The sequence below is a fragment of the Gossypium hirsutum genome, chromosome D10 (assembly GCF_007990345.1).
Source record: "Gossypium hirsutum isolate 1008001.06 chromosome D10, Gossypium_hirsutum_v2.1, whole genome shotgun sequence".
NCBI classification, from domain to species: Eukaryota; Viridiplantae; Streptophyta; class Magnoliopsida; order Malvales; family Malvaceae; genus Gossypium; species Gossypium hirsutum.
In genome coordinates, this window is record NC_053446.1 from 60,780,239 (window position 1) to 60,793,620 (window position 13,382).

General features: G+C 29.7%; 1 protein-coding gene and 1 long non-coding RNA gene across 2 annotated transcripts; both read left to right on the forward strand.

Annotated features, from left to right (window-relative positions):
* The first annotated feature begins 2,808 nt into the window (after window positions 1-2,808).
* LOC107915824 (uncharacterized) lies at window positions 2,809-5,894 on the forward strand. The gene is made up of 2 exons (XR_001689287.2): window positions 2,809-3,666; window positions 3,798-5,894. It is a non-coding gene; the product is annotated as an uncharacterized lncRNA (long non-coding RNA).
* A 4,060-nt stretch (window positions 5,895-9,954) lies between these two features.
* Window positions 9,955-13,382, forward strand: LOC107915823 (probable protein S-acyltransferase 15). Its single transcript, XM_016845025.2, has 7 exons — window positions 9,955-10,312; window positions 11,005-11,097; window positions 11,194-11,295; window positions 11,380-11,451; window positions 12,594-12,692; window positions 12,789-12,884; window positions 12,962-13,382. Exons 1-7 carry the CDS (start codon window positions 10,037-10,039, stop codon window positions 13,055-13,057), a joined length of 834 nt encoding a protein of 277 aa, XP_016700514.1. The 5' UTR covers window positions 9,955-10,036; the 3' UTR covers window positions 13,058-13,382.

A 13,382-nucleotide genomic window follows, 5' to 3' on the forward strand; every position in this document is an offset into this window, starting at 1 on the left:
GTTGTTATTATTATTATGATTTGGTTAACAAGATTCCTTTCTTTGTTTTATTCAACTACTCATTTCCTTGTCCATTGGCAATTGCATTGATACAGCCCTACACCTCATTGATTTAGGGGCTACTTGTCTGCTATAGAAAATCTTTTCAATTTTCCACTAATAATAATAATTTAAATTTAAAAAATTAAATTGCATTTTCATAGTATATCCATATCTAGGGTTTAAATTACTTTGAATCAGTCAATCTTAATTGAATCAAAAAGTAAGCTTTATTTAAACATAAACATATAGTGGAGGTTTAGATCTTCTATTATTGGAACTAATCACAAAAAAATATTGAAAAAAGAGAGAATAGGGTAAACTACTCTTAAGGTCATTAAGCTATTAGTAAGTTTACGTTTTGGTCATTCAACTTCAAAAGGTTACAAAATAGTCAATGAACCATTCAAAAGTTTCCATTTAAGTCATTGAACCATTTGAAAGTTTTTATTTAAGTTATTGGGTTGTTAAGTTTTTTTCTTTCAAAAGTCTTGCTAGCGAGCTCTAAGTGATGATTTGACGATTAATATGGTAGATCAATAAAACACACTTTAGATCCAAGTTGATTCGTCGATTAGTGTCAAAGATCGGAAAAGAAAGTTGTTTAGATTTTAGTTTGTAGATTCATGCTTTTAAAAATTGTTTCATGAAAAGAAAAAACCGAATTGTAGAAGGAAAGGGGGAGGAGAGTTCTTTTTATTGGTATAAGCAATGCAAATAGAGAAGGGCATACGGTAACAATTTTAACATTTTAGTAAGTTAAATGTAAACTTTTGAATAATTCAATAACCATTTTGTAACATTTTAAAGTTAAGTAATCAAATCTTAAACTTATTAATAGTTTAATGAGTTTAGATGTAGTTTACCAAAAAATAATAAAAGAGGAACTAAAGAACTTCTTCATGATGTGCTAGATTTAAGAATTTCTTGTCTTGTCTGTCCATACTAGCATATTGGACCGTGATGTGTGATATACATAATTAATAGAATTTTTTTAATAATAGTTTGTAAGTTGAGTTATTATTAAAAAAATGAGTTATAAATGTTTTTTATTATTGAAATTAAATAATTATGATGATGTATGAGATTCTTTGTAGAACTCATAGATTATGATGTAAGAAAATTCATGATTAATGAAGATAAATAATTGGGTTGAAGTTAAATCCTAGATTAATATTTGAGATGTTGATCCAACCTCATATGGTATAATATAGTTTTTTAAAATTATTATTACAATTATTATAGTTATTAATAATTATTAACAAAATCAATTATTATAAAAATTGAATTAAATAATTAATTTGATTGCACTTAATTAATCAAAATAAATTTGGATCAAATCTAGACATGATAGGATTTAAATACGGAAATCTCAAAATTTTAAGTAATCTTCTTTATCATTAAGCTAAATTCTCATTAGTTAATATATTATTAATTTGAAGTGTTATAATATACGTTGATAATGACAGTAGGAATGACCGCAAAATAATAAGAAAGAAAAATAAGAACACTCAGATTTTACGTGGAAAACCCTTATCGAGAAAAACTACAAGAAGTGGATGAGAAATTGACTAATATTGAAAAACAACAATATAAGAGGTTTTCGGCTATGCTTCGTTTTTAAAGGTTAAACGACCCTTTTGTAATCAAAGCCTAATAGAAGAAGTATAGTCCAATACGGATTCAACTTGTGCGGCAAGGTCCGTATTGCCCCAATATTATCTCTCTATTTTCTTTCTTTAATAAGTGAGTTACACCTCGAACTTTTCAAACCAGATCAAATAAGATTCGGGTCACACAACTCTAACATAAAGATTAAAAAAAAAAGGCCATATGGATGTTTTAATATTCTATCTCTTAAATTCTTTTAATGCATTTTTAAAAAAAATATTATTATATAAGCCAAGTAAATTTAAAAATACATAATATAGCCTACTTTTATTATGTATAAATTATCTTGCACCAACCTTAGTGTTGAAAATCTTTTTGTCTTTATAGTATTATCAATTTTTTAAAAAGTTGACCTTTGACTGTAAAAACTTTTAAACTTTAAATAAAAAAAATTATCATTATTATTTTTTATTTTCTATGTATCTTTTTAAACCAAATAAAATCTAAAACAACTCTAATTATTTATTTAAACTCATTTTTAGTAGTCATAAAATACAAATTAAAGTTCCATGAAAATATTTTATTTTTCATTTTCATTTTTAGAAAAAAGTTTCATTTTTTATTTTAAAAAATTCAAATGGTAAATAATTTTCTTTTCAATAATGAAGACACGAAAACATGTTTAGTAACTATTTTTATTTCACAAAAATAAAATAAAAAAATTACATTTGCATGGATTTTAACCATCGTACCTGATTTAATATTTGACGAATTGTTGAAAAAATATCTTTGCATTTATCTAGATTTAAACTGGGTTAAAGCATCTAAATTTATTTTTATTTTTTTATATTATTTTTTAATTTTCACATATTTTAATTTTTGTTTTTTTGAAAATAATTTTTAAAAAATTTAACTAAGCACATTTTCTTCAATATTTTTCACTTTTTAAGAAAATGAAAATGAAAATGAAAATGAATTATGTTTTCTTAACCCAAATAGAGTCTTAATTTGTTTAAAAAATACAATAAAAAAGAAATAGAGAGGGCATAGAATTTCCATGCACCCATAAGTGACTTGAAAATCTCTCATGGGAATGTGATGTGTATATAACCCCCCTCAAACTATTCCCTTCTCTTCACCTACTCTTTCCTCATATCTCTTATGTTTTCTTTTATGTCTATTATTAACTTGCCTAGATATTCATTTATCCAATAATCTCTGTTTTCTTTTCCTCTTTCTTTTCAAAATGTTTAAGCCCTTTTTTTTTCATCTCTTAACCCTTTTTTGGGGGGATTTGTTTAACTTTGAAGATTGAAGAACCATGAAATATAACAAGAGAAGAAATTAAGAACCCTTTTTTCTCTTCTTTATTGATTTATTTTGGTTTTTTTTTTTTGGGTTTTCAAGGTAAGTTGAGTTATCAACTTTACTCAAGTTTGATGTTTGAAAAAAAAAAATTTTGACCCACAAATTTAAGAACCATGAAATCTAACAAGAGAGAAAAGTATGTGGTTCTAGTAGTTGGGAAGTGTGTTCTTTATTTTTAATATTTCACAGACTTTTTTCTTGTTTTTGAAAGATAAAGTCATTTTTTTCTACACATATTAACATATAAAATCATTTGTTTTACCGATTTTTGCTTGTTTTCATGCCGTTTTCTTTTGATTGGTAAAGCTATACATATTTTCTGTATTTAGGATTTCGATCCATTTGTGAAATGCCAAGTTGCCATATGCTAAAAACAAATTCAACCCTTTGTTCTCTCTTTTCATTTTTTCTTTTTTTAATTTCCTGGAAATTTCACACTTAGTTTCAGATTTATCAGTCATTTTTTGCTGATGCAGCATCTTCAAGATTCACATGCAAAGTATAGTACGGCCAGGCCATAGCTTTTGTTTGAAGCATGAGAATCTTGATGATGCTGCATCGGCCATTAATGACTCCACAACTCATCTATAATGGAAAAATCTTTATAGATCTTTCAATTTTCCACCGCTTTTTTGGCAACTATAAAAGGTAAAACTCGACTTAATCCTAATACCCTTATTTTGGCTTCTTCTTTTATTTATATATATGTGTGTGTGTGTGTCTGAGTGTCTGGTAAAAAAGCTGAATTAATACTCGACTGTTGTTGTTTCTTTTTGCAGTACATCACGATGATGATGATGACTTTTAATTATATCAAAACACATGGACTGTTTCAATTTGATGAAATTAAGGTTAGAAGAAACTTATATATGTAGTTTTAGAGATTATAAGTATTATTTCCCCCCTCTCCGTACAATCCCAGTTTCTCTTTTTCTGTGTTTTAATACTCTTGTTAGGGTTTTGAGAATTTAGGGTTTCTTTTTAATGCCCATTATCAGAAGCCTTTTTTTTTTTTGCTTTTTTGGTATTAATTTCTTGAAGTTCGTCCACAAACCTCAAATGGGTTTCTTTTGAAAGGTACAAATACTTAGTAGTTTTTTTTTTAAATGATCCTTGAATCTCTTGTTTTTGCTAGTTTGAGATCTATTGTTGTGTTCTTATTTTTGAATTTTAGGATAAATATCATGGACCAATATTTCTCTTCAGTTCAGGCTTTTGTCAGCTTTCTTCTAATCATTTAAGGAATCTGCAATTTAAAAAAAAAAACTTTTTTTTCAACATATGCACATTAATTCCTTGAGGCAGAAAAAAAGACATTAATAAAATAACATTGTACTCCATGTTCTTGAGTGGTTTGAGGAAGTATATATATGTATATAATTGAGGCAAATTCCCAGACTGAAACGTCCCACATGCAAAACATAAGAAAAAACAAATTATACATACAAGCATTAGCTGTAAGTCAGCAAAAAAAATGGGAACCAATATGATTCTAAATTACAAATCTGCATTGCATTATCTTTCAAAATAGCACATGATTATACATGGAGACATCATGGGGTAAATGATATGATGGACTTTGTTGTTTGGTACCTGAGAAAATTAACTTCAAATTTTCTTTTTCTTTTTTCTTGGATATCACGGGGGTAAATGCTATTGAATCCAGAGCAAGACCCTGAGAAAGTATATAATTTAAGAAACATACTTTAGTTATAAACTTGCCATGAAGCTTTCGGGGAATTAGCTTATAGTGAAGTGAGAAATGGTGATATGAAACCATGTATTTTGTGGAAGAATTTTAAAAGCCATAATAAAAAGCAGTGGAGAATGGATGCCTGCTGGTCGAGTGTACGGTAAGGTTTAGAGTTTTAACAATGTGGATGAAAAAAAAAAGTTAAATCACTATTTGAATCCTCAATTTTTTTTCAATTTAATCCTAAACTTAGTAATTGTTTCCATATTGGGACTTAAAAAATTTTTGTCCAAGTTAGTAATTCAATTTGACAATTGTTCCCACATTGAGGATTGAACTTTAGGTTTTTCAAGAAAATATTAAGGATTAACTTGGATAAAAGAAATTTAGACTTCAATGTGAGAACAATTGCCAAGTTCAGGACTAATTTGAAAAAGAAATTCAAGCCTCAATGTGGGAATAATTGTCAAATTTAAGGGCTAACTTGGACAAAAAAAATTTAACAAGTTCAGGGGTTGGGGCCTAAACTTATTGAGACTTGAACTTCAAGGTTTTTAAGGTAATATCAAGGACTAACTTGAAAAAAAAATTCTAGCTTTAATGTGAGAATTGTCAAGCTCATGGACTAACTTGGAAAAAAAGTTTAGATCCGATTCAAACACAAAATATTAATTTAACCAAAAGAGTCTAAGAAAGCTTTATCTTCCATTAAAAAATTTGATCCGATTCTGTATTGAATTTAGTCAAAAACCGAAAGTAATTATGGGTATCAACTATATACATATAAAATTATATATATAAAGTGGTGGCATTTAGTGACAAAAGCTATTATGTCATTTTTGACAATGGAAAGGAAAGTGTGATTTGAATCATTCCTTCTTCAAACAGGTCCACTCAGTCTGAAGAAAAAAACAACTTCAAAGTGTACGATGTTATCCGAGCAAATCAACCCTAGATGCCAATGTTTACAATATATATATATTATATTCTTGTGTTATGCTTTATTTTAATTATATTTTTCATGTAATATTCCCTTTTTTTTAAAGTTTTTTCATGTAATATTCATATCAACGTGTCTAGGTTTTTGATGGTAATGTTTGGGCTGAAATGGATTTCATGAAAAAATAATTCATTTTATACATTATCATCACTATATATATACTGTTTCATTGAATTTAGTTAATAATTTTTTCTTTTTCTTTTTTATTTGTTGCTTTCACTATTTATTTATTTATTTAAGTATTTGTGTTTAATGCAAATATATCACACATAAATATGAAAATTTCATTTTTCCAAAGATTTTTCAAATAGATTATTTAAAAAAAAGAGTCAAATATACCAATCCTAAAATAATATCCAATACTCTCCCAAATAAAATTAATAGTTCTTCACTCTTTCTAGCCAAATAATTATTTTACTTGATACAGGTGATATATCTTGTCTTCACCTACCCTAGGCAAAAGCATTATTGCAGTAGGCACTACATATATATACACATTTTTAAAAAGAATATATATTTCATGACCATCTATTTATTTTAATGCATGACAGCCTTCTTTTTATACATTGAGTACTATGCTTGCTTCTTAATTTCTTCACGCTCTCCTCGACCCTTCAAGCCATATGCTATTTGTACATCAAATTTAAGAAACACTGAATCAGACAAATTCATGGTCCCCTGCTCACACATTTCCTTTGATTAGGTAGCTCTACAATAACTCATTCGATTGATTTATATAGTGAATTTTATGATTCTTCTTTTAATCTTGGATTAAAACAAATTAAGTAATATGGTTGGGCCATGAACATGTATAGTTCGGCAGCAATGGTCCCCCATGGGAGGCATGATGATAACAAAGAGTTAAGGCTTTGAGAAAAAAAATACAGTAGGAAATTGAAAGGAGATGATGATGAGAATTTAGTCATCATTATAATCCATTTACATTGTACGTTCTGATTTTAGACCACACAAATTTAAGTGACGGACGGACAGCTAGATTTGTGGGACTTATGACAAACATTAAGGTTTCATTTACTATACATACATATATATGACATACATTAAGGTTTTATTTACTCATATATGAAACAACTCAAAGTTAGGATATAAATGAGGCACTTATATTTATAAATTACTCAAGTTTGATTAAAAAAACTCGAACTCGAATTGATAATTATTGAGTTAAACTCGAGCTCGAGTTATTGATAGAGTTGAATTTGAACACCATAGTACTTGATTCAAATAGTCCTCAAGCCTAACGAGCTTTTCACTTTAATATATTTTAATAGACTTAATGGTATAAAACGCCTTGAAGAATTTCAAAAAATAAAAATCAACATTGATCATTAGGAACTAGATGCAATGCTGGTGTGGCTATTAATAGATGTCATGTCAACCAACAAATATTGACATTGTGATCCATGTCAACACTAGATGCAAACGTGGCATTGCCACATCAGCAAAATAAAAAATTTCAAAAAAAGATTAATTTTTTTAAAAAAAAATCTAAAAAGAACTTAGATGACTGATTGTCCAGGTTCATTTGATTTTGGACACGGTGTCCATATTCATTTTAAAATTATAAAAAAAAAAAACCAAATTTTTTTATAAAAAGCATGAAAAGTTAATTCAAAACATAAAATTTATAAAAACGTAAAAAAGTTATAAATTAATTAAGATGGTAAAAACTCATAAAATTTATTGAAAATATAACAATTATAAAAAATCATAAATTATATTGCATCTTTTCATATAAATTTGGTATTTCAGACCAATTATTTTTTCATTTAAATATATTCAAATTTAAGATAGAACATTTTCAATTGAAATATAAGAATGTGGAATATAAGTATAAATTAATGGCATGTAAGAACACGTACGTATATAAGAAGTTAAACAAAATTTAAAACATTGAATACTTTTAAATTGAAATAAATGGATTTTTTTTTGAAAAATATTATGGTTTGATTGTAAATTTAATGAGCTTTTTATAATTTTTTTATGTTTTCTTATAGTTTTTAATGATTTTAGAATTATTATAATTTTAATAATTTTTTTAATTTTTTATTTTAGAATGAATCTTGATAAATGGGTGTTCTGATTCAAATGAAAATGAATAATTATTTATCTAGGTTCATTTGGATTTATATTTATATTTTTAAAAATATATGTTTTTTATTTCAGCAACCAGTATTGATCTGACGCCTATTAGCGACCACGTCAATGTTGTTATTAATTTCTAACAATCAACATTAATCAAAGGGTCTTACTGGTCAAAATTGTAACTTAGGAGTTTAATTGGGTGCAAAAAGTTGGGAGAGGCTTAATTGATTTTTATTTTTTTTTTGAAATTCTTTGAGGACCTTTTATAACATTAAGCTATTTTTATACTGTAAAATACAATTTTACCCCTATTATATAAAAGGATGTTAATTACGAACAAACTCGAGCTTGAATATGAACAAGCTTAATCAAGCTCGAGTTCGAACTTGAGTACAAAAATTAATAAATGATCTTAATTGAGCTCAAACTCAAGTAATTCGATTATGTCTCGACCCCAACTCGTGCTTAAGAATTGATGTTCGAGTTGAGCTGTTGTTATCAGATTCAAGCCTTAGATGCATTAAATAAGTCTGCACCTTCTATAGAATCAAAATAGTATTGTAGCTTTGGTATGAAGGGTAACAATCTGAAAGGAAATGTTGTTGTAGCTAATAAGCTAAGTGAAAATTTAAGAAACAAGTGAAGGAGAAGTGAGAAGGATAGTGGCAAAGACTCATTATATATCATACATAAGGTGGAGAATATAGGGAACAGAGGAGAATGAGAGTCAGAAAGCACAAATGCCTCCATTCCCACCCCTTGAAGTTGATTCCAGCACTCCAGCTCAAGTCTTGAAACTCATGATCCTTCTGCTAATGCTGATGCTTCCAGTTCTAATAACGCTAATGGGTTCAAGCCTCCCAAGTCGCCATGATTGTTTTAAGTTGGAACGTAAGATTCTGGTTGACTCTAATGTCGTATCAGTGTCACCAATTCACTAAGAAATACGAGATTACTGTTTACTTTTTAATGGAGACTATAAACAAGGTAACCTTTTTTGTAATGCTTTAGCTTTGAAATGGGGTTTTGATTATGTCGATGGGACTTATAGTATAGGTCTTAGTGGTAGCACTTATGTAATAAAAAATGCATTTTCATTCTTTTTGTCTTCATATTTTTATATCATTTAAATAAAACAATCGAAAATTATAAATCTAATGATCGAACAAGTATTTGATGATATTAATTACAAATTCGTTATTATTCTACTTACATTCATTATTGAATTAAAAAAAATAGTTTTAACATAAAATATTTTCTTTTACCAACATGGTGAGCATGACAAAATCTAGTATTATTTAAAGAAATAAGATTTACTTATTATATCAAACCTTAAATTGGAGGGAAAATGTATTTAAGTGTGTTCGAACTAGGTCTGATAATGGGTCAGGTCATTTGCCTAAGCTCGAAGGCCTGCCAGAAAAATAAGAGGATTTGGGCAAAAATATAGGTTCAAAAAATGGGTTTGGATAAAAAATAAGGCACCTGATCTCAGGTAGGATTTTTATGCCCAGACCCGGCCCGAATTAGCTATTTTGTTGTCATTTCGCTATTATATTGCTACTATTTTTTTTGTTATTGTTTGAATATTGTATAACTCTTGTTTTATTGTTAATTTTGCTACTAGTTTAGAGGCATTTGCTTGTTAAGTTGCAATTATCTTAGTGTTATTTAAGTATAAATATTTTTAATGTATTTTCAATTTGATTTATTTTAATATTTTTAGTGTTCTTGATGTGTTATATTTTTTAAATTTTTATATAAAAATTAATCTAAAAAATTTAATTTGGGCGGGTTGAGTCAAGCTCAAGTTTAATTTTTTAATTCGGATCGAGTTTTGACAGAATTTTGAGTCCATTTTTTGAGTTGAACCTAAAAACGAACTTAAAATTTTGCATCAGCTCAACCTGAATCCAGTCTGACCTGACCCATGATCAAGCCTAGTTCGAACTCATATCCTCCTATTCCTGCTGCAATAGCAACAAAGTGAGTGGATGTGAAAATGAAATTGGCCCAAAATGAAATTTGAAAAGAGGAAAAAAAACATTGTTGGATTATAAATTGGCCCAAAAATCTGAGCCCAAACCACAAAATAATCTAAAATGTTTTAGATCATGAAACCCCAAAAATTATATACGAAATTAATGTTCTCCATCAACGGGTACCAAAACCTTTAATGCCTGAGCTCTGTTATTCTCAAACAACGATTCTCCCCCAAAAAAATGAAATTGAAAAATTTCCTCTCGCTTCCAATTTTTTCAGTGTTTTTCGTGATGGGTTTTGTTTATTATATCACAGTTTTCATTTTAATTGAAGATTGGGTTGGTTTGCAGACCTCAGCTGGGTCTTTAAATTCCATGATCTTCACCACCTTGGTTTGTCTTTGTGTCTTGTCTTTCCTCGTTGGTGTCCTTACTGACCCAGGCCGTGTTCCTTCTTCTTATATCCCTGATGTTGAAGATACTTCTTTTGCCTCAGATCAAGAACCCAAGAAAAATGTAAGATTTCCCCCCTTTTTAAAATTTTGTATTGAATCAAATAGTTTCAGAGAAAGTTTTGAATTTTTGGCTTAATTAGGTTTTGATGATATTTGGGTTTTCCTTATTGACTAGGAAGATTAGGGAATGGATGTGAAATTTTGGGTCTTAATGGTAGATCTTGGCTTTTATTTCCAGTTTCTTGAAATTTTGGGAAATTGGGATTTTTTTTTTAAATATACTCATTTACGTTTTTTATTGGATCTAATATTGACCCTTAAATTTTCCGTAACATGTAATTTGCCTATGGTTTCCTGGAAATTAATAAGAGAAGATTACGTTTGTAGCAAGAGAATTTTGTAGTTGATAATTTGTTGATGCAAAGATTGTTAGCCCATATCCATTATAAGGTATTGTCCGGTTTAGAGGTCTAAAGATTGTCCTTTGAGAAAAAGAGCCTCAATAGGAAAAGGTGACTCGCATTATATCAATGGAGGATCATTATGTACCCTTTAACTTCAGTGATGGATAATTTAGGTTTTAGAATAAAAATACTGTGACGTAATGTTCGTTTTAGAGGTCTAAAGACCGTTTTTTGAGAAAAAGAGCCTCCACAGGGTAAGTGTAACTTGCTTTATATCGATGGAGGACTGTTTTACCGCTTGGGAAACAAACTTCATTATGTAATCTGACTTCAGTAATGGATGATTTAGGTTCTACAATCAAAATACTGTGACAAATGTGCTGCATATAAACCCCCAAGGACACATCACTGCCGGGTTTGCAAAAGATGCATACTAAGGATGGTAGGACATTATCTTTAACCAATTCTTGTACGAGTAAAAAATTTTCTTTGACCTTGAAACTTCTGGTAATGGTTTCAAATGCTAAATTGAGTGTAGGATCATCATTGCCTGTGGATAAATAATTGTGTTGGTTATTGGAACTATAAAGCTTTCTTCAATCTTATACTTTATGCAACCATTGGTAGCATCCACTCCTCAGTATGTATCATTTGCTCCTTGTCTTGTTTTTTAAAACCCATTTGATGTTGCCCTGAGTTGTAATATAAAACCTGTCATTGTTAGGTAATTGTAATAAGCTGTTTCCGTCAGAAGGACTGGAATTACAGTGGGACAACTCCCCTCAAAATTTTTTATGTAAGTTGTAGTTAATAGTATGTAGTTATATATGTGTATCTGCAATTTATTGTTGTTACAATTAATATCGTTTATCAAGTGTATAAGTTCTCGCAAGTGCCTGTCCTGTTTCTAAATTTATTTGTCAAGTATGCGGGGAGAATCATGTCTGCTGTAATCTTTTTCCAGCTAGTAGAAAGATCATGTATTTTTGCAGCTGAGTATGAAGCAAATCTATGTTACTCAGTCTTGGGAGTGAGTTTCGAGTAGGAGTATGTGCCCTACGTGGATATACTCTGTTTTTTTTTTTATGTTTTTCCGTATATTTGGAGAATCATACCCCTATATTTGTGGCCAAACGTATGTAGGATACACCTTCAAAAAATATATATGTGGGATACAGGTGTTGTACTTGAGTACTTTAGGGAAAACGAAGAGTCAAGGCAACATAGAAGTAAATACAAAATCTAGATGGTTACAGCTTTTTACCCATTGTCTTTTAGATCTTGTGCAAATTCCGGTTAGATATCTCCGAACTGTGTTGATCCCGTACTCTTTTAAGTTTTACCCTCAGTCCACCCATATCCTCTTATTTCAAATATAAACGCTGGCTTACTTTTTAATTTTACTTGCATCAGTTTTCTTATGAATCTGTGCAGATTTCTCTTCTTTATAGTAGGGAACATGTTAAAGTATCATACTAGAAGCATAAATTTTTACTTTTTAGGTTACGCTTGATTTTCTGATCCCAAACATGGAAGAATAAAAACAACCCTAATCTGGCCCCAGCCTTTGACAAGCTGAGTTGCAAGGTCCCAAAATAAAAAGAGCTAACTGGCCTTTCTTATTTGGATGCATTCTATTCCAGACTTGAAATTTGAGTTTGAATATAGTGAACTGAATTAAAACTTGATTCCCGTGTATGACATCCATGTTTGAAGCTTATATAGGCATAGGTATATGGGGATATGAGCCTCCAAATGTATGACATGCCTATGTTGGACACATCCTGTACTCAAGCCTCACATGAATTCGAGTAATGCAACTTTTAGACTCACACTCTCCCTCCCCCAACCAGGAGGAAAAAAAAAGTGTTCTTGCTCTTCAATCCAGCTGTTTAAGAGTTTATAAGCTATTTAACAAATTCTCAGAATGTGTTGTAGCTTGCGTGTGGATTAATGATGCTTGCATTATCAGTAACACTTGGGACTCTCTTAGGTTGGCATATCTACCTTATAACTCACAATATGACAACTATAGAGGTACACCATTGACTTACTTTTCACAGTTGACTGCATTGGCTTGAATTAGTGTCCTGTACAATTTTCTAACGCCACCTTCAAATTTCCTTTTGCCAGTATTATGAGGGAATACGAGCTGCATGGTTGGCAAAGAAATCCGGGCTGAGCTATCGTCATCCATTCGATATCAGTGTTTACAAAAATATTACCTTGGTACTGGCCTCCTCCTTTTCTCACTTTTGCTCAATTATTATCTTTGCTTATATGTGTTTTATTGACTTCTTAATCAGGTATTGGGTCCCAACACACTGAGATGGTTTTGTCCGACATCAATGAGCCATCTAAAAGACGGAGTTAGCTTCCCTACTTTACGTGATAGTTCGTAGATGTTTTGCACTTCAACCCGAGTTGTTACCGGAATAGTCCTATACTTGCATATAATTACTTAATCATATTATTTACAAAGGAGAAAGGATAGCTTCAATGAGTTGTTGGCCTCAGTGGGTGAAAATGAAATGGTCAACCATAGATGTATGCTTTGCCTTTATTGTTCTTTTACTTCTTTTAAGTGTGTGTTTTCAATTCCATTTTGTAGGAATTTTATACATCAAGTTTTGTCACATGATATGATAGACTAGGCAGTTCATACAGGTTTACAATTGAATGTAAATTGTTGAAATGAACATAAAATATATAATCGTTTTAACTTCA

What these genes read in the sequence shown, in the direction of transcription:
- LOC107915823 (XM_016845025.2), top strand. Translation starts at nt 10,037, where the DNA reads ATGAAATTGAAAAATTTCCTCTCGCTTCCAATTTTTTCAGTGTTTTTC. An exon ending in AAAGATGCATACTAAGGATG is followed by an intron (nt 11,098 to 11,193) that starts GTAGGACATTAT and finishes AATTGAGTGTAG; the next exon opens with GATCATCATTGCCTGTGGAT. An exon ending in CTCCCCTCAAAATTTTTTAT is followed by an intron (nt 11,452 to 12,593) that starts GTAAGTTGTAGT and finishes AATGTGTTGTAG; the next exon opens with CTTGCGTGTGGATTAATGAT.